General features: G+C 37.1%; 1 protein-coding gene across 3 annotated transcripts in view; it reads right to left on the minus strand.

The window, feature by feature from the left end:
• Positions 1-2,668: 2,668 nt before the first annotated feature.
• The window catches only part of TBC1D5 (TBC1 domain family member 5), a 315,146-nt gene continuing 295,374 nt past the window's right edge, over positions 2,669-22,440 (minus strand). For all 3 annotated transcript variants that reach the window (XM_058831805.1, XM_058831806.1, XM_058831807.1), the window contains 3 exons: positions 11,779-11,858; positions 10,866-11,042; positions 2,669-4,338 (listed from right to left, as the gene is read on the minus strand). In XM_058831805.1, the coding sequence (XP_058687788.1) occupies positions 4,045-4,338; positions 10,866-11,042; positions 11,779-11,858 (551 nt within the window). In that variant the 3' untranslated portion in view covers positions 2,669-4,044. The remainder of the gene's footprint in view (positions 4,339-10,865; positions 11,043-11,778; positions 11,859-22,440) is intronic.

The raw sequence follows: 22,440 nt of genomic DNA on the forward strand, positions 1-22,440 counted from the left end.
TCTGCTGCTCCATCACTACTGCTATCAGCTGAGTTACTGTTACTGGATTAAATCTAGCTCACTGTTTGAAAGAGAAAAATGTGGTGAAATAATGAGTACATCATTTTTATTATCCTAATTTTGAGTGTTTGTGTCATACAGCATCAGAGAAAAAATGGTTCCTGGCCTAAAGAACCCATAGTTTCAGAGTCTCAAGCTGCATTCCCTTCCAGCTCACTGTTTCTAGGGTTATGCACTATGCTTCTTGCAGGATCCTCCCACACACCTAAAACTTCCCTTACCATTTCAGTGGTTAAATAAGCGGTGAGAAGCAGGAAAGCAAATTGCCTGTGTGCATGCTTCAAGTTGCTGTTACTCTAATGACCTTTTTTCATGCTCTAAATTTAGCTAACTACTAAAGCCAGAGTCTAGAAGATTTGGGGACACAGGAAACACTAATGCACACACTGAATATAATCACTCTCAAAAGAATAGCACAGATTATAAGACAGTGTAATTACTATTCTGTAGCCAAATTAAGTTTATTTTATGAAATTGCACCTTTTCAAGTCTAATAAACCATTAGAATCATTCATTCAAGACCAACACATGCAGCACAAAATCAGAAGTATTATTTAAGGGCTGACACCAAGAATTTGAAAATCTGTTCATATTAGGATTGCATTTGAAGAGATGACATTGTAAATGCCAGGCACAAGTACACCTTAAATCTGAAATGTAATCTTTAAAATAGTTGCCTTAATGCCATTTAATGAGAAACATATTGGAGAATCATGGGAAAGAGTTAAGAGTGTGAATTCAAGTATAGAGATTCAGAAATGTACTGTACAGATACTGGCACTGTTATTGAGACACAATGATGATTCTATACTGAGCTTCATGAAATTGCAGAAAAGTTACATCATGGTAAACTCAGGTTCATTTTCAGATACAAAAAATATGGTAAAACAGGAAATATTCTATATTGTTTAGTAAAGACAAATGAAGAGCAGTCTTATTCTCTGGATCACTTACATAAAATCTGATTAAAGTATTAATAAACTTTGTGCTTATATAGATAGTTTTAAAGTTTTAATCATCCTAGTTCTCAGAAATTTTACTTCCAGTATTCTAGCCAAAAAGCTTTCCCTCTTCTTTGAGAAAACAGCACGACCACAACCCAGAAAGTTTGTTAATTCTTTCTTTAATAAAGCGGGCTAGATGCTCTTCCAGAGTAAAGATACAAAGTTCCACGACTAAATCAATACCCAGTCAAAATATGATACTGCCTTTCTGCAGTACATACAACTGACATGACATGCAAGAGACTTGAAAGTAATAAATTACAGATGTGAGATACAGTAAAACAGTCTCAGATCAGCAATCTTAATGCTGCATTAGTTTTTGTCAGGAATTTGCAAGGCTTATCACTTTTCTATCTGATTATTATTATCCATGAACATTATGAGCAAGTCATTTCCGGAGAGAAAGAATAACCTTGTATTTTAAATGGCAATTTGTCTCTCAATATATTCTTAACATAACACAAAACAGGGTGATGATTTGACATTTTATCGAATTTACAAGTTTCTAACTTAATGAATATACTGAAATACTTTTAACTATCTCTTCACTATGATCAAATACCAGAGACAACATATTAGAGATGTGGAAGGACATGGTACAACCAAAGCAGATTCATTTATCGGAGTTACTCTGATCTTATTTGTATAATCACCTCTCTGCTTTTGAAGATTTTTATCATATCCCATGGCATGGTATGCATTCAGCTCATCGGTATTCACTGATTCTTCTTAGACACTCCCCAAGTCTTTATACACTTTTACTGCTGTTTTAAAATATGCAAGATTAAAGATACAACTAATTTACAAAAATAAAAAACCTGTACAAATCACACTCTTCCATCGGCAATGAGACTGTTCAAGAAAATAGCGATGTGATCCCTGAAACAACCCATTAGAATAGAAATCAAAAGACTGATGCTTAAAAAAATAAAAAAGAAGTAAAAACATTTTCTCCTGCCAAGCTACTGGAATCTTTAAAGGTTTATGTGTTGCAGAATATGAAACTTTTCTCTCTGTCCCCAGAATATTTCCTTCCTCTTTCCACAGGTACTTCTTCAACAGCCACCCTTTGCTGATGGTGCCACAAGCCTTGCTGTATAGGTTAAGGCTAGAAAAGCTTGAAAGACCTAAATAAATCAACCAGCTACCCAATCCCCTGGCATTCATGCAAACTCAGGGTAATAAAATAAACTGGAGGCAGGCATGCATACTGAATTCCAAAGTGATTTTTTAAGAAGCTTAAAATTAAACCAAAATAAACACCTCTCCAAAATGTTATGCATTTAAGATCTTTCATCTATATAGTTATCTGACTGTTCACATGACTCTCTTGCAGAGAGGTGTGATGCTCTGCCTGTACGAAACATTCTATTTTTTTAACATTTTACAAGGCACAAATAATCTCTGAAACTACATGGTGGCAGCTACCATGTAATTACATGACAATTAACTCTTCAGTTCAGTCACTGACACAGACCTTGTAAAGTCTAAGACCAGCAAATTACACGTCACCTCATCTTTGGGATATGGTACTTCATTTACAATTGCAGACTAAGTAGCAAATAACTACAATTTCATAACTTTGAACAAACACAAGCTTTGCCATGCAAATAGGAAACTGTTGCATGGTATAATGTATATGCATCTTAAAAGAAAATAATGCTTTTTTTTTGCTGCTATGACAGAGCGACATACTAACATTCTTTCCTCAAGCTAACTCTGTGTAGGTCCTGCAAGAGGAGCAGTCTATTCATCACCAGTTTCGTTTTGTGAATTCCAACAGAGATTAAAGGGATCAGAGAGTACAGAAAGCCCCCCTTATCTACTTGAAAAGAGCTGCTATTAAGTGTACTATGGACTTGATGGGAAAGAAATACACTTTTCCATAGAAGAACAAGTAACAGAGTTAATTAGAAACTTTCTGTTGGTTAATGCTGCTGCACCGTTATGTTTCTCTTGATTAGAAATATGGAAATCATATAGGAATATATGTAAACAGTGTCTATAGAAGATAAACATAAAATGTTTTTAATTATGAATATTTCATTTCACTTTGCAACCTTCCGTGGTAAGTTACCATACTTGAGCTAGCTTTAGTTCAACCAGCTCAGTTCTATATTATGAAACACTCTTATTTCCCTTGCACCTACTGTTTTAACTTTGGTAGTATAAGTAAAATAAAAAAAAAAAAAAAATGCCAGGGGAAGTAAAAGTAGACAAAGTGGAAAAGAGGTGAGCTGGGAACTCTCAAGGGGAAAAAGTAGACAAAGGCAAATAAGGCTCTGTTGTGTAGGTCCTCATTCTCAAGGAGTTTGTCTCATAGTCTCCTGTATGCACTGAGGAACAACTACACAAACCTCTGCCCCGAACACACCTCAGGCTATTGCCAGATGCAAATGAAGAAACTGGGATTCCTCAATGGAGAACAAACTTCCTACCAGGATGATGCTTTTAATCTTTTTGATACTCATTCCCTACTTCTCTAATCACAGTCTCTGAAGAAACAGTACCCTTTCCTACACAGAAAACCCAGTCAAGCATATTTTGTAAAAGGACAATATTAAATCTAGCCTGTCTTTGCTGCTTCAGGTCTGATGCCAAGTATCCACACATTGTCATTATGGTACCTAGCATATACTATTCTATGTTTTGGGAAAGCAATAGTTCTATAGCAACAAAGCTCCTAAGTAAGGTAACAGCATAATTAATAATAGCTGTATACTAGAACTGGGTTTTACTGGGTCTTTATTAAGGCAGTTATTAAAATGTATATATTATTTTTTAAAAGTAGCAAATTTACGTCTTTTTTTTCTGTTATTTGTTTGCCTTTATATTTTAATTTAGGCTTTTGGAAGCTGAGATGGGTTACCTTTATCTATTTTCTGTCCTTGTAAGCCAAAGAACTTTCCAGCCCATGGAATCACAGAAATTAGAGCTGAGTTGTAATGACAGGCTTCCCAAACTCTCCCAACCTGTTTCTTTAGATGTCCAGTGGGCTGACAATAGCAAAGTCAGAATCTTTGCTGTTATTACTACTGTCATCATCAGGGCTGGAGCTCAGGTTGCTGGAGGAGGCTGAAATGGAACCCATCAGAGGATCAGAAAATATCAAAGAAGAACGAGATGGAACTTCTGGCTTCACCGCTGCCTCCTTGTGTGCCTGAAGGGCCTGCCCCGGCTCTGGAACAGCACTTTTACTTCTTTCCTCTTCTTTGGAAACCATAATATAGTCATCAGCATTCTTGCTCTCCCTAGTGCTCGAATCAGTCATAGTCTGTGAAACAAAGGCACAGAAAGGACTTAAAGTGAGCACCGGTGTTACCACATAATGAGGCTTATGAAGCATGTCAGGCATATGGGAATGGAACAAAGGAGTAATTATTATCCAGAAGTGGCAATGACTAAATAAAGTGAAAAATAAAGTGGATATTAATTTTGGATAACATCATTTGTTATTTCACAGAATCACAGAATAATCTGAGCTGGAAGGGACCCACAAGGATCATTGAGCCCAGCTCTTGGGCCCATCAAACCCACAACCTTGGCATATTAGCACCGTGTTCTGACCAATTGAGCTAATTTTAAAAAGCATAAAATGTAACACTCTGAAAATACATTTTTTAGTCTAACAGTCTTACGTGTCTCATCATCATAGTGCATCCACATAGTGACCACAGCAGTCAAGCATCAAACACATACATTACAACTGTGAAGATTTTCAGTAATTACAGTGGGTTTCTGAAGTATTTAGTGAAACAGTTTAGAGAAATTTTTTTGCTGGTTTGCATGTACAGTAGCATTTTGGAGCTTGTCAGGAGAATGGTTTTATATAAAATTTCCTAGTGAAACCCTGACTTGTGAATTCTGAACCACCCATTGACCTGGTTTAGCATGCACCAGTTTGGGTTCAAAAAATCAGGGCTGCCAGAGCTTCCAGGGCTAGTGTTGCTGACTATTTCCTAACTTTTCCAGAAAATGAGGGTCTGGGAATTCCAATTCTGTCTGGTTAGACCTTGGGAAATGTCTACTCCTGAGCACCTAGGTAGTGGCTACCAGAAAACTCTATGAAGTCTCAGTCTTATATTCCATTACACTAGCCACACTCAGAATTCCCAGCTTTTCCAGTCAGAGCTATATGCAATTAGAAAGGAAGACTGCCATACAAAGTAGAGTGGGATTTCTCACTTGTTGACAACTGGCAGCCTTTAGCTTGGTTGCAACCCAAACGGACAACACTTTGTTTCCTTCTGCAAGAGCTGCATTCAGCTCCTGCCTGGTGCTGTGTTCCTCTGGCAAGAACATGACTGCTTTCTTGGTTGCTTCCACACAGGTTTTTTTCAGAGTGATAATGCAACCTGCCAAACAGCCTGTAGGTACAAGCAGCCTGAAGTGGTGTGATGCCAAAAACAATATATTTAATTACAGGAATGCAAGACTGAGAAAAAGGAGAAGTAGAGGGTATGTATGTCCACATTTGTGGCAATACAAGCTCTTCAGCTGTGACCCATCCACCAAAAAAAAAAATTCATTCTGGGGTGAAAAGAGATTATAGGTATTAAAAAAAAATAAAGAAAGCAGTTACAGAAAAGAGAAACCAGATATCTGAATGAGATAAAGGTGAACCTACAGCATGGTATATAAAATTAGAGTACCACAAGCATCAGCAAGCCACAACCACAGTTACAGAATCCATGGTTGCAAGCAAAATTTATTTTGCAAAACTTCTTATTACAGCTGAAAATTATTTTCTTGTTTTGATTACTGATTATAGATCAGAATGTTCTTGAAATGGTACCGTAGAGTAGCTCAGGAAGCAAAACCCACCTGCAATTATGAATGTCTGTAAGATGAAATGAGTGAGCTGGAAGTCTTTGGCTGTCATTTACATAATCATTACAAACTGTTAGAAGTCACAATCAAGATAAATATCAGCTGAATGGGAGAATATATTCAAATACAGAACTGTGCCCAAATTTATATTAATAAGGATTAAAAAAATCTCCTTTTCTAAATTTTGAAATATCCTGTTCTCATAATTTATAATTTTTGTGTGCTATCTACAGGCATGCAGGTAATAATATTATATAATCAATATTACTATAGATTTAATAACATATAATATCCTGTTTTATAATTAACTGATTATAATACTTCATAATTCAAATGGAAAAATCTTGAGTCCAGAGCACTGGTTAAAATTTTACCTGTCCCAATGTAAGACAGCTGTCACACTGATAGAAATTGACATCTATTACTTTTGATAGTAACGCTCTTTTCACAGAAGATAAGATATTAATTAATAATTATATTAATAAAATTCATACAAAACTCAACAGATTGGTTTTAGAAAGATCAACAAGCCTTTTTGAGTGTTATCAAAATTGATCTCCAACCCTCCTGATACATGCAGAACCAGAGTAGTTCAAATGTCAAAAACTTCAAGCAGTATCCATGAAGTTAAAACCACAGAGTTCTATCCTACAAGGAGATATATTTCACTGTTTAAACACTTCTGAGCTGAGACATCATTTGTTAATAATTAGCCTTTTGCTTTCATCTTGTCTGTTTGAAATGCTGTCTTCATGAGCTGTCAGTGAGTCAGCTGCCATCTCCAGGGGGCTGAGGACACAGGCAGCACACAACTGTGGCTCTGCTCCATCAACACAGAATCACAGAATGGTTTGGGTTGGAAGGACCTTTAAAGGTCACACAGTCCAACTCCCACAGCAAGGCACAGAGACATCTCCAACTAGACCAAGTTGCTGAGAGCCCTGTCCAACCAGACTATCAGTGTTTCAAGGGATGGGGCACCCACCACCTCTCTCAGAAACCTGTTCCAGTGTCTCACACCATTCTCATCATAAAAAAATTTCTTCATTAAATCTAATCTCAATCAATCCTCTTTTAGTTCAAAACCATTGCCCATTCCTATTTGCAACAGGCCCTGCTAAGAAATTTGTCTCCATCTCTCTTTTAAGCCCCCTTTCAGTGCTGAACAGCCATAATTAGGTCTCCCTGGAGTCTTCTCCTCTCCAGGCTGAAAATCACCAACTCTATCAGCCTGTCTTCATAGGAGAGGTGCTCCAGCCCTCTAATCATCTTTGTCACGCTGCTCTGGACTTGCTCCAACAGGCCCATGTCCTTTCTGTGCTGGGGACCCCAGAGCTGGATGCAGAGCTCCAGGTGAGGTCTCACCAGAGGGGAACAGAGAGGCAGAATCACCACCCTTGATCTGCTGGCCACACTGCTTTGGATGCAGCCCAAGATACAGCTGGATTTCTGGGCTTGAGTGCACATTTGGGTAATGTCCAGCCTCTCATCTACCAGTATTCCCCAGTCTTTCTCAAGTAGGGCTGTTCTCAATCCCTAATCCTCCAGCCCCTATTGATACTTCTTTAGGAGCTCTAAATGCCATAGTCAAAACTTCAGCACTTTGTTCCCACCCCCAGCCCTGTACAACAGAAATATACATTCCTCTAAACAACCACTGCCACATAATTCACCTGGCCTCTTTCTACATTTCTATTTAAAAGCTCTCAGGGAATGCAGCACTGTTTCATTTTTCAAAATTATACACTTTATTATTCCAAGCTATCAAGAATCCTTTATTTCAGTCCTCACAGTCCTCACACCTCCACCTTGCGTAGGGTGACACAGATCTTAGAGACACACTTGCCCAGCAGGATCAGTATTTTTGTCTCTGGCACTCCCCAATTTCCTAAATACTGCTTTCAAGAGTGTGCTCTACTGCAGTTGAAAAAGCATCCTGCTCTTTAATAAAGGAAAGGAAACTACTCATCCCAATTTCTTGTTGTTACTGTAGAGCTTTCCAACAGTACTCTTCATGCCACCCACACTTTTTGGTTTGGTTAAGGAGACCTATAGCTCACTGAAGTAACAGAGAAGCAGCAAAGCAGAGATATTGACCCCAAAATCCTACAAAAGGGCTTCCTGTAAATGTTTGCTGATCCCTATTTTGGAATTTTGGAACTGATATTTCCAGAGGTAAAATACCTCCTTCCTTCTTCTTTTGCCTGTTTCTGTTTCAGGAAACTCATGCTGACGTGAAGCATGTTTTCTCCCATCTGCTGCCACTACTGAATAAATGAAAAATGACAGAATTATACTTCCAGTAGCTTTGAAACTTAACAACCTTACGCCCGTTGCCATATGGCTTCTCCAAACAATTTTTCCTGATGAATATCAGCTACTAGGACCAGGCTTATTTCATTTGCCTTCACACTGTGAATGAGTTAAAACTAACTGCAAGGATACAATTCAAGAAAGCTTAGAAGAACAGCAGCTCATTTTGCCTCCTTCTTTGAACAGACATAAAGGCAAGATAATGTGTTAATTATCATTCATTATTTAGCAACAGAAGCCTTCTGTTTGTCAACTGCATGCTGCTACCAAAGCCAAACATTCCAAAAAATGCTTGATTTCTTTTAGCCTTTATCTTAATTTTTTTTTTTTGCATTTTTAATTTTGCAGCTTTCCTTTATAAAGAAGGGCTATATCCTTATCCTCATTTTGCAGAAAGGGATTTTGAGACAAAAAAGAGGAAGAACACTTTTAAAAAAGCAAAGATGATAAATAATTTATATAACAACCAAGCACAAAAGACCAGATTTTAATCTCAATTACAGAATAGCTATACCTGTAACTGTTCCAGCTGTCCTAGAAAATAACCCTATAATTCCAGCAAAGAACAATCGCTGCAGTACAAATCACACCAAACAGAATTACAGGCATTACCAAAGTCACAGAAAATGCAAATAGAATAGAAATTTGTTTAATAAGAAATGCATTAAAGTGCCTAAAAGTGGTTGTTTTTTAATCCCCCTCCAGCTCTCAGTAAGTACTCCAGGCATGACCCAGAGCACCACTGCAGCCCCTTTTCTTCAGCAGAGCTAAAAGCCTGGGCTGTGGCGTGGTTTGGGCTAACAACTGAGCCCATTAATTAACAGTCTAATATCACAATTCCCTATTCCACAGTTTTATTTTCCTGTGTTTTATTAAAAGGAGTCCAAAGCTCTCCTCTTTTTGTTTGATTTTATGGATGGTGGTTAAAGACGAAGGACTTGGAAACAGCACAGACTATCTAGGGGGTAGTTAGACAGACAGACAAACTATTCCTAATTAACTAACAAAGGATACTACCAGTCCTCCTGGAGTGCCATTTCTAACACTAATCTTTTTCTTTCTGTCAAAGGTGCTGTTGCTCATTATCATAATTGGAATTTCTAGAAGATAAGAGGAGAGGAGGCTAATCCATATGAATGTACTGCACCTCCAAACATAAACCATGCAGTGCTAATGCCTCATTAATGTTCTGCAGCAGCTCAGCTTGTACAACCTCTACTCATGTTGCTCATAGTTTACTTATGAGCAGCCTTGAAATTGTTGGAGCCATGGATGCCACTCAGTTCCTGGGGCTGGATGTACACACCCTGACTACACAATGGGATAAGTCCAGACCTCATTATATATCCCCCTGAAAATTTGCACTGGAGAGAAATCTGTGCAGGGCAGGCTTCAATTGCTTCACCCTCATTACTTGAAGCACATCCATGATACAAGCTTTAGACAAACCTCTGAGTAAGGGCTTCTCCAGCTTCAGCAGGGTTTGCACACACACACACACACACAGCTTGCTGCCATGTTATATGGCATTCTACCTGCTAGTTTCTAGAAGTGAAAAATCATCAAAAAAGCATTATTTGCCATTTTGGGAAGAAAACAAGAGGTACTTCATAAAAAATACTAGGAGATCAAAGGCAAAAATAGGAGGCCATTATGTACTGCATCAGTTTAACCTATGGCTTTATTATGGCAGAAAATAGTGATTATAATGACAACAACTAAGCAAACAATGAAAACTCCCTAGCAAAGCTTTGCTTTTTGCCATTAGTGAGTAAAAACAAAAAATCTATCTTGGTAGTGCCCCTAATACTGACATACAATTAAAACATGTTTTGAACATAGAGTGTTCTAACTCAGGGGGATCTAGTGTAATAAATCAAAATGACCTTGTGTAATTATTTGAAAATGAATAAATATTTCCTGTAGTTCCTAAGTAAACGTCAAAAGTGAGCTGGCTGCAGATTCAGACTTTGAGGTGATAGTACTGCCACTGATTTATGAGTGTGAGTATCAGCAGCAGGGTGGCAGACTTAATAGGACTCCAACATAGAAATGAGCAGGCTGAAAAGTACTTATTTTTAAGATCACGTTTGGGTTGGACTGAGTCTTAAACAGAGAGGGCCCTTTGTCTATGAAGTTGTCCTATGACTGTATGCTTTGTATGTGAAAACATTATTTACAGATTCAAGGAGAAAGTCAATACAATGAAGTAGAAGGTAAAAGCAGCCTCTTTGCTATTTCCTTTTTGGCACTGGCCATGAATACACTGCAATGCAGTTAATCAGCTCTTACATAATGGGATCCTGGAGGACAAGGACAATGAGAATAATCATGTGGGAACATTTGGGATGGGAACATTTACCTGCAGTTTATACATTTTTTTGTAGGAAATTAGTCTGTGGTTCTGTGATTCAACAGTGTGAAAGAACTTCCCCCAAACACTGCCTAACACTTAGACTTAAATATCTGTGTGTGGAGCATAAGGCTACAATAAAAATAATTGATCAGAGTAGGACACTAGCTAGAGATACACTTTTAACTTGCTCTCCATATGGACCATGAATGCTGGTGTGTCCCATGTAACACCTCAACATCTTAAAGGAAGTCTCCAAATAATGGAAGGCCATCAATGGCCTGCTTGAGATGTTTTTATTTTACCTGTTGTCCTGAGATGAACTGTTGCTTTGTCATGACAGGTCCCTTTAGGATATCACCTGCACCCTTGTTCTGATTATTGGAACAGTAATGATCATCAGCAATAGTAATTTGCTCATTTTCTTCAGCTTCCAGCTGGCTCTGGTTGAAACGCAATGAACCTTTCAGGATATCCTTGATCTGTTGTTGAACAGGATGGGAAAGGATGTAAGTTAAAAACTGGGAGGAATTCTGCATTTTCTAAAGCTCTGTGCAGATTGCTTTTATACATCATTTCCCCAGAATATTTGCTTTGAAAAGATAGGAAGCAAGCCAATATTCATACCTATACTGGTTAAAGATATAAATAAAAGTGAAATATGGTTTTTATTAGAGTCTGAAAAGCAACTATCCAGGAAATCTAAAGAGAATAAAACTGTTAAGATTATTCCCTGCCTCATTATAAGTTTAACATATGTCACAGTAGGGAACAAAGGACAGTATAATCAGAGCTACAGATGCTCAGCAGCATTCTCATTTTATGTATGTAGTATTTTTTCCTTTAATTTAATGATGTTCAAGAGTTGTCACAATGAAATAATGGGACATAGGCATAGTTGATGTTTAGCAAGTACATCTTGCATTAAGAAAAACGATAGTGTGGCTTAAGTCCAGCACCTGGTGTTGCACTTCTTTAGTTTTGATTTGAAGCCTCCAAAACTTCCACAGGAGCAAATACTATGCAAGCTGTTTCAACTCGTTACAACTGAGTTTTATCATTACAAATAAAAATATACCACAAGGTTTGATGCACCAGTAAAACAGCGCAAGAAGACAAAACAGCAGTATACAAAAATAATAAAATAGAAGAAAAAAAAAGAGAAAGGATTAATAGCTCTGAAGGGCATAAGAAGGTCAAACTAAACAATAGTAATACCTGCTTCAAACCAGCCAAGGAAACCAGAATTTCATCTTCTTTTTCCAAGTGTTCTTGCAAAATGACTTCCTGAATATTTCCTGTAACATCAAAAGAAAAGAAAGATAAAGAGAGAAAACATCCTAAATTCCAACATGCTGTTACTGCTGACTGATGCTTTCAAAACAAACTTCTGTGACCTGCAAACACAATTCCGTATCCAAACCTAGAGATGACACCCTTATTAACTGTAGAGATGAGGCCAGCCTGAACCTGCACTGCTGCCAGGAAGCCTCAAGCAATGCTCTGCTCGTGCAGGACTTCTATTGCCCCTGTGTACCAAGGAACTCAGCCTACTACTGGCCCCTAGAAGATCACACCAGCCTCTGTGTTACATACAGTTCTGGACTTGAAAATGCTTTGGAAAGCATTCAAAAACAGAGAAATCTGCTGCATCTCACAGAAAGGTTTCGGTAGAAGCACAGCAATCCTCACCTTGGTCCCATGGCCACTGCAGATGCTAGAATACTCTTCTTTATAGGACTACAAAAAGTTTAATTCCCTTTCTATTCTTTTCTTTTAGGTAAAAGACCCAGGGCCAAGCGAAACTTATTTAACAGAAGGAGCAGTGCAGTACCAATACTTCAGGAGACTCTTGCCTTCCATACCCACAGCATGATCCTTCAAGGATGCATTTCACTACCCTGGTATAGAGTGTTTGCAGGCAATGCTACACTCCAACACAACCCAGAGAAACTACAACTCAAATAACTCTGCAGACTCAATTTATTTTCTGGCCTCCCAGCTCCTACTTTCCTCCTCTTTAAGAAAATAGCAAAAATTCCTGGAGATAGATTGGCAGAATGAGATGGTATCTGTCAACTGAAAATGAAGGATACCTTTGTGCCACTCCTGTCTTACATACACAGACTAAGCCCAAATCCCTCAGTGACACTCATTTAGGAAGAATGCTTTACTGCTTATGAGTATTTGTATCCCAGGTACTAAACAATTAGGGCTTTGTGCCATTAATCCACACCTGCATTACATTTGTTTGCTTTTAGCAACGTCCTGCGTGTTCAGGGACCAAATCAGTGAAAAGCCAGAACTGCTGTTAAGAGATGATCCTGACAAGGACAAATATGATGACAAGGACAAATATGATGACACTGCCAACTCTGTCACAATATGAAGTTTCAAGTAAAAGCATTGAGTAATTTGGTATGAGTTTTGTGTTTACAGAATAAATAGCAAAATAATGAGACGTGGGAGACGGGACAAGAAGAAAGATTAGAAGAGGAGAGGTAGATTTAAAACTTGTCTATAAACACGTTTGAAATTGAGTCAGGGCCAGAAATCAGTAATGGGTATAAAAGGAGGAATGGAAAGGGCAAAGAGGAGAAAGGATCCATGCCTCAGTACTAAATGAACCGCTAAAAAGCAATATGAGATGTAGAAGAAATGAAAGAGGCTTGAGCCATGAAAGGCAATAGCTGACAAAAGTCAAGGTGATGTGATAAAGGTCAAGAGCATCAGTGAAGGTACCATAACTCAGCTTTGCATAAGCAGCCTGCCTGAACAATCTATGAGAGAGGAGATCTATGCTCACGTTATTTAGCAGACATTATTTACTATACTACAGTGGCAATGTCCTGAAGCAATGCTGTACAATTGTTCAAATTGTTGTACAATTGAACAATTTTACATGAGAAAGACACTGCATTATGAAGGCCAGAAATAATAAAAAACCAGATCTTTCTGCAAATATGAAGCATCTTGAATTGAGAAAATCCATAATTATTGCAACATTTTACTTGCTTTTTTATTTTACATCTAAATTGTCTAGTACCTCAATTTGGTAAGTAAAATATATTAATATTTATTTATAAAAGAATAACTCATGTTCTGTTTTCCACTATTTCAAAGAATGCATGATTTCCTTCTTTTAAAAGGTTCAGAATTTGAAACATCAGAAGTCCAAAGCCTTCATAGGCAGGACAGCCATACTTGATCACAGTCTGAATCACTGAATTCAACTGTCTTTTCCATTTCTCAGCATTACAAAGAAAAATATTCCATAGTGTGTGATCCCCACATAAATTAAAACATACATTAAAAAACTAGGTCATTCATACTGACTAATCAGATGGACCAAGAAAATTCTTCAAAGCAAACCTCAAACCCACTAAAGACTAAATGAAGGAAAGAAATCTAAAAAAAATGGGACAACAAGAACAAGAAAAGTTGAAAGGTATTCTGCATGATGTGGAAATACTCTACTATTATTACTGTTCTTTAGAGATGTTTGTAAGTCAGTATTTAAAAAAATACGGAAAAGAATCTATCATCACTGTAAAACCCAGCTGTAACCGTGTTTGATGAGCCAGTACACTGAGAAATTTCTAAAATCTGATGAATGGAATATGATAGTTACCCAGCAGTAAGAATTACTAGAAATGTTTGTATCATCACACATTTATCTTAGCAAGATTAATGCCAGATTTTAATATTAGCTTCAGAGGAAAAAAGATTAGGAGCAAAAAGGTAGGAAATACAGCTAATAAGTAGCAACTGAGGCATAAAGGCATAAATTGGGATGCCGTTCTCAAGTGCAATGAAACAGAAAGAAAGGTACAATTCCTTGTGGAATTGGAAATGAATCCTTTTCTTAAATATGTCCTTGAACTGCATATGGCTTCTAATCTGCTGCCCTCATCTCTTTTGAATGCAAAATTTTTTAACTCTCAAATAAGTGGAAACCGAATTTACCAGTGCTCTTTCTTCTTCCCTGGCTAATGAGTAGGAAGGAATTAAAAAACCAACAAAACCCTTAGATGAGTGAAACATACATGCAATGTGATTTTGCATGAGTGATTTCTTGATCACATACTTCTGCTGTGGCCACTCTTAGAAATCCATTTGGACTGGAAAGAGAGGTAGGAAGAAGAGGAGGGATGGCAAGAAAGTTGGTAAAGATGTTCTGCAGCTGCTCTCTTGTGAATGGCTGTGCCAGGGCACAGCATCCTCACTGGGGGGACTCTCATCCAAGATTTTTCCCACTGCTGGGGGGAGTCAGTTGCTGACATAAAGAGGGAAAACAAGCTCTCAAGTGCAGACAAAAGCTCATTTTACCTTTTTGTATCTCAAAAAATACCCTTGCAACTAGAAATATTTTAATATATACTATTTCAAGAGTGCTAGGAAGCATAATTGATATGATATTACTCAGCTGAAGGATTTTTACTTTAAGCTGAGATGTATGATTTAATTATTCTTTCTTCACAGGAGATGTTACTGTACTTGGAGAAAAGTGCTTCGTGTATATGAATGAATTGGCCACATATTGATTTTTTTTCCTTATCTGCTGCTCTATATCATTACCTTACAGCTGTCCTTTTTATTTTTTTATCTTTAAAAAGCCCTGCAGATATCAATTGGGAAGTGAAAACACCTCCTTACCTTTAAAAAAAACAAACACTGATACAATAAATCAAACAAACCAATTATGTGATTTCTATATTATTCAAAACAGTTTGATGCTGTGCTATAAATATCCATCTATTGGGAAAGCTGTTGTTATTCAAAAGTTATCAAAATCCTATCGTACATAGAAAACTAAGGTTAAGGTAAAATATTCCTAACTGCCTTGATTTTTTTTTTTTTTTCCACTTTTTCAAGATTTCATTTAGCTGACACCAAATGTTTTCTGCAGGAAAAGAAATTTGAATAATTTCTTTATTCAATGAAGTTCTTAATAGAGGAAAACAAAAAATCAATTTTGCAACTTCTCACTGGTGGTCAGAGCACTTCTGTGAGATGTACAAGATACCAGACAGCCATTACAAGACTTTGGATTTGTTTCAAAATAGTGCTAACAAACATCTGACTGTCACAAAATGAATTGTCATACCCTGACTGTGATCCTGACTAAGCCTCAGAAATACCGGAGCTGTTAAACCAGTTGTTCTCTTCAGAAGTCAGCAACATTATCCACTTTGATGGATGCCCTCAAACCAGATTCACATCTCAAAGGATGCCTTTTATATAATGGATTGGAATTAGTTTTGGGTACTTATTCTTAAATGAGGAGATTTGTTTAAGTTTGATAGATACTAGATCAGTAAATCAATAATTACTTCTTGAGTGAGACTGTGATCAGCTGCTTTGATATACTTTAAATTCAGCTACAACTAGAGAACAGGAACATAAAAATGATTGCATTCATGTTCTTTTTTAAAAAATAGGGAGAAATGCTGTAGCAGGTAGTGAGTTTGTTAGCAACAGTTGAAAGAGTTAAAAATTAAGATTAAATGTATTTTTTTATTTCTTGCTCTTACAGTTATGGCAAATTGTGAATCGCTTTAGATGCACACTCACTGTAGAAGTAATTTTTATTTAAAAAAAAGGATTTCTATTTCCTTCCCCTAAATTAATTGCTAAATTTTAAACTGAAGACATGCTGTCTATAGCGACAAGAGAGGAAAAACATGCACAGCAGCTTCTAGCAGGAGAATTAGAGAAAGCTTATGCTGTCTGACGACTGAAATGCTCCATATTGCATGATGGTGTGAGCAGTCACTGCTGAGTTCCCAGGCCAGGGAAAGGGGCTATTCAAAACATTCCTCTCTGAATATGGAAAAACTGTTAGGCTTGGTGTAATTATTTTAGAGGCTTATTAAATAAAGTAACTTTCACTGAAAAAATTTCTTGCATTCAATATAGATTTTGCAAGAAACCCAACCAGTGCTGCACTAAATGAATGGGAAAACTTGTCCGCTGTAGACAAGGTCCCCTCAGGCATCTCTTCATGCCCATCCATCCAGAAGACAAATCTGCACCTCTTCCCTTCCACCGAGGAGGTGGGAGACAAACACCCTGCCAGATGAAGGCACAAAACACACTTGACATAAAATCAGAGGATGTGGAGAAAACTAAACTTCTCTGAGGTTCTTTGTTTTCTCTCACACTGCTGCTTTTGCAGTGCATCTCCCTCCTAATGATTTCTATTTTAAGCTGGTCTCCGTGGGGCCTTTCCAGGAAGATGACTCCTGCTGAGAGGAGCTAACTTGAAATAGCTGCAAGCTGTATTACGAATGCTGCTTTTCTACTACTAGCTCCTGATCAATGACTTGTGAACAAGCAACAGTCCCAGAGTCATGTTAAATCGACTTTTTTCACCCTTGTTTCCACTACTGAGAAGAGAGCTCAAACTCAGAATGCAAAAGTACCTTCTCACTTCCACTGTAGGCAGGAGGAAGGAGAGAATTGAGGCTATTACCTCTTTATTTTTCCAAGAGGAAAGACAAAAAATCTCAGTGTTCCCGTATATATCAAGGCACAGCCAACTCTCTGGTCTCATATTCCAGTACTTTTGCATGATTGTCTTTATGAAATCAGGGTTTACAGAAAAATGTTTCTAACATTCCCTGCACAATATACTACTGATAGCAAGACTTCCTTTTCAAGAATGTTAAGGGGGTAGAAGGACAGACTGGGACTTTAGCTTCTTTAGCTTCTGATAATCAATCTTTCTCTCTTTTCATAACAAATACTGCTTTCCTACCTCAGGTCTGTTGAGCACAAAAATGAACTCTAGACCTTAACATTGGTTTGTGGCCTTTCTAGAAAGACTATGCTGTATGACATAGTGATATTGCTGTTTAATAATGCAACTCAGGATGTTTCCAACTACTGCTTTTTCCTTCCAGCATTAAAAATACAAATGAGAGGAATTAAATTCCCTTCTAAAACAACAGTGTTTGTGATCTAAGTGTTGATGAAGGCAACACTCCTAAGTAGCCTTTCATTTACCTCTGTCACTGTGAATGCCAACACTTATAGTAACAATTACATATTATATTAAAAGCATCACTTAGTAATATTTGAGTCTTCAAGAACTTAAAGACCCTAAAAATCTGAAGTATGAAATTATCTGTGAAACACTGCATTCTTTGAAACATTTAATTGAATATAAATGATGTATTTATACAGTGTTGAATATAAGTGAAGTATTTATACTTCAGATTCATGTGTCGTGCAGAGCACCAACCCTTCATCAATATTTACAGCCTGGTAATGCTCTTGACATCAGAGAAATAGTAGCAAAAAGTTACCAATCGTCAACTCATAGCAAGGCACAGAATTGCAGATGTACAAAGAAGGAGATTGGTAGGGTCATGAAGTCATTTTGTCCATCCCTTGCTCAAAGTCACAATCAATTCTTAGCTGTGAACCCTAATTTACACACAGATTATGCTTAACATACACCTCACATCTGTATATTTATGGAAATAATGGGGAAACTAACAATTTAGTCATACAACAATTTAGCATCTGCTAAGATTTTATTCCCTTAAAGCTAGAATTGGAAGGGAAACCACTGCCTAAGACATGCTGGAAAGGAAAGGGTGGATTGTCAGTGTACTTCAGTATGAGGGAGATGCTCACTGAGCAGCAGGGAGGAAGCAATGGGAATTCACTAAAAGTTGCAAGGAAAGCTGTTAATCAGGTAATGGGGGGGAGTGTAAGCTTCATTATTTTAATCTCCTTTTCAGTTTGATTACTCACATGAAAGCAACTGTAGGTGCCTATCACAGCTGGACTTTCAGGACTGGCACAGTTGTTATAGAAAGAAAGTACTATCGTTCTGAGTTGAACCAGTTACTTTTAACCTTAGAAACTACCCTTAAGTGACAAAAATGTGGTAAAAAATCATGGAATATCAATAATTACACTTTTATTCTTTATATATATATATATATATATATATATAAATAAATATGTATCTCCAAAATGACCAGAAATGACAGTCCTAAAGTAAGTCTGTACAACAAATACTTGTATACTATGCTACACAACAAATACTTGTTTCCCGGTAAACATTCCTACATTTGATTCAATAAATTCACTAATGTTTTTTCTTTATATGCTGTTTTTATAGGTTATTTTACCTCATTATTCCTAACCAAATACAGCAATGCCTTAGACTCATGTTTGATGTGGCCTTTTTTGCTGATATCTTTTCTAATCACATTGGATGTATCAACAATGGATTATTTTATTTATGTCACAAGTGTAAGAGAACTCACTCAATGCATCTACTTGCTCAGCAAATGCTGAAGTATTTCATTTCAGCACAAGGCAGCAAAATAATGCCCATTTAATTTTATCCTTACAAAAATGTCATAACCTTTCATCTCATCACATGACACATAAAATAAGAATTCAGTGCTATCTTGCATACATTTAACAAGCATCGTGTCCAGATCTATACTGGGCAGTATGTCAGTCCCTAAATCAAATTTTTCCTTTCCCCACTGTAAAGGATCTTTATAATAAAATGCATCCTTATAACAATTGCACTGACTATTAAAAGAGGGAGGAATGAAATAAAATTAAACTTTTAAAAGTGCTATTTCACACAATAACTAAAATGATAATACCAACTATATCCTATAAGCTTTTATTTCTTTATTTTTATATTTTTCCTTCCTTGCTCATGGTGCTTGCAATAAAAACAGTGAAAAGGTGGCTTTGAACTGTTTTCAGTAAGTCTTCCAAATAATATTTGTCTGGAAGATGTCAGGAAGTGCTAGTGAATACAGAAGTGCCAGCACTGCTTGATGTTTGTGGCAGAGATGTCCTGTGATCCCATTCAAAGAACCCTCAAAAGATTGATTTTCATTTTTCTTGTTACCATGATGCCATAACTTCTGGGCATTTTGTAAATAAATACAGTTTTTCACAGGCTACCTATGAAAGCTGAGAGTTGACATGATATTCCAAAGGCAGGATGCTGGTTTAGAAGAATGGGAGTTGAAAACTTCACTTTTCCACATCCCTTCCATAATCCACAATGGAGGGGCAGAGATGTACTGGAATACTGGTGAAGGACATAGCAACATATTACAGATAGCAGGAGTGAAACTGGAAAATGCACCACAAGGAAAAGCCAACAGCCCTGTATGGGTAGCTCAGAGAAGGATTAATTTGCTATGGCTTAGTGAAGCCATGATGCGTAAGCATAAACTCAGTAGATGTAGGTCAGAGCTAAGAAGTTTTTGTGATGTTGCCTCCAAGACAAGAAGTGATTTAAAGACCTGGATATTGAGCAACATATTTCTGAGACCCACCTGAATCTCCCCCTGGCAGCTGGTTCAAGTTAAGCAGTAAGAGTGTGAAGGTGAAATTAATAAAGCCAGGCAGAGTTATGTTTCCTCTGTATAATTGGGTACCTTTGCACATATTTCTAGGGTGTTGTGCAGAACCCTGTGAGCTAACTCTGCAGTACTGGTATGAATCCTCAGGGCTTATTAGCTGAGGCTCTGTGCAGCAAGAAAGCAGCTAAATTGCTTCTGAATCTCTGCTAGCAGGGGAAGCAACCTTCTGCATTTACATAGTGCTGCCCTTAAGCAAAAGCAAGTGGGGAATGACCTTAGTTTCTCTACTTTTATAACCTGATAAATTGCCCATCAAAAAAATAGTTTCTATATAAAGATCTCCATATCCAAGTTAATACTGAACTAATGTTCCTTTAAATTGCTTCTCATGAGACCGACTTCCTGTGCTACATATGTAATTATTTGGTAAACTTTCCCACACTTGGAGGTCTGAAACTATGTCTCTGTTGGAAACAACTGGTAGGTTCTTCTGTCTCAGATAATGGTGATGGATTGGTTCCTGTCCCATATAAAGAGACAACACTTTGAAATTCAGCATTTTCTGGAATTAAACCGGCAAGTTAATATAGAACCTCCACAATCTCTCATATTGATATTTGCCTATGGAGGGCTGATACTTCTCCAGGGCTTTAATTTACTTTTTGTTAAGAAGCTGCACTTTAATTGTGGGCCAGTGCAGACATGGTGCAAACCCTAAAGATACAGAATAGCAGATGGTGTCAGACAACAGTGACATTAGCTGGTGTCACCTGAACTGCTATTTAACAGGCTTGAGCCTGGGATATAAAAAAGCTTTGCTCTTTGAAACACTCCAGACAGACTTCATGTTGAACAAACACCTCAAATTCAGTCCCATGTCCAATGTGAAGGGTGAGAGAGGAATCTTCCAGCAGATGCTATAAGGCCCTCTGAGTGCTGTTTGTGTGCATGCCTCTTAGACATGCTTTTCATGATCTACTCTAAGATATCAGACAGATGTCACATTTACCAGTTACCAGGAAAAAATATTTTTCTGAACACACTTGCTAGCTTTATGCTTTTATTTTCAGATAGTGCAAGAAAGGAGGAAACAATCAAAATTCTTCAAAATGAAGTATCATTACGACAGGTAATAATAATATTGTAATACTTAGATGGTGTATTATGGCTTTCTGAATCATTGAGCCTTGAGGAATTTATGTGCACTAACAGCAGAACATTCTTTAGCATATTTCTCCCAGAAAGAAATATGCTAAAGAATATTACCATATTTCTGAAATCACCAGTGACAATATTATTTCCTGAAAAAGGATAGTGCTTGTGAGAAAGTAACATCAAGAAAATGTGTCTGTGATGATGCCGGAACAGTGATAGCTATGGCAACTAAACTTTTTCACTATTAGCTGAGTAATACTCTGCATTTATTTTGTGAACAAAGCCACATGACAGGTTTACAAGTTTGGATGTATTTTCGTTTCGATAATGGAAAAATTGAACACAGGATTTTTTTTTTTTTTTTTTGGAAAACTATGTCAAGCTTGTGAAAACAGATGGGAGCAAAAGTAAAATCTGCTTTCCTGTATTGCCATTTTACATACCTAAATTTTTACATTTGACCTTGGAGGTGTTAAAAGGAATTTCCCTGAGCAGTACTCCAGTGGTTAAGGGAGAGAGGGAAGAAAAGTAAAGCTCTTCCTAATGCACAGCCCTGAGACAGAGACAAAGATGACAAAATAACTTTCCTCCATTTTAATAATGAAGCCCCTATTTCTAATTTCCACCCATAGCACTAAGTAGAAATATTTCAGAACCATCATTCATTGCCATGGTAACATGCCCCGATATTACAAGTAGTTAATTATGTCGTTGCCATGTTGTAGACTGTGGTGTTTATTTACAGAAGGAGCTAAACATTTAATGAAAACATCTTTGAATATATGAACAAAATAAAAACTGCCATTCTATCCCTCATATTCAAAACAGCATAGATAATTTCATGGTTATTTTGATAATTTCTCAGTTACAACACATCATCTCTATGTCATGAAGTAACTGCACCTGACTGTCATCTGGATCTCCCTTTAAGGGAAAGAACCTGAGGAAAGATAGCCAAAAAATCCTCAACTGTCTCATTTTAAATCCCGAGAAAAATATTCTGTAATTGTTAGATATTGTGATAATTTTGTGGCAAATGATCACTGGATATGCATTTTTATAAGCCTGAATTACTATTGTTTTGTTATAACGTGACTTGCAAATGCAATGCATCACACAGGGAAAAGAATATTGCCTGAGTAATAATGTCTGAAAAGAAAGGTTTACAACATCAGTCCAAAAAAACGGAGGTTTTTAAGAATAAGCACTTAAATATTATCAAATTTAAAATGCAAGCCTGACTGCTTGACTGACATATTCATAATCCATAGAAATGCTGCCTAACTCTTTGCTGAAAGAATTAGTTCTGTAATGCTCCCCAACTTTTATATATGTGCATGTTTTTATCAACAATTTAGACAACTGTTAA

The sequence above is a fragment of the Poecile atricapillus genome, chromosome 2 (assembly GCF_030490865.1).
Source record: "Poecile atricapillus isolate bPoeAtr1 chromosome 2, bPoeAtr1.hap1, whole genome shotgun sequence".
Lineage (NCBI taxonomy): Eukaryota > Metazoa > Chordata > Aves > Passeriformes > Paridae > Poecile > Poecile atricapillus.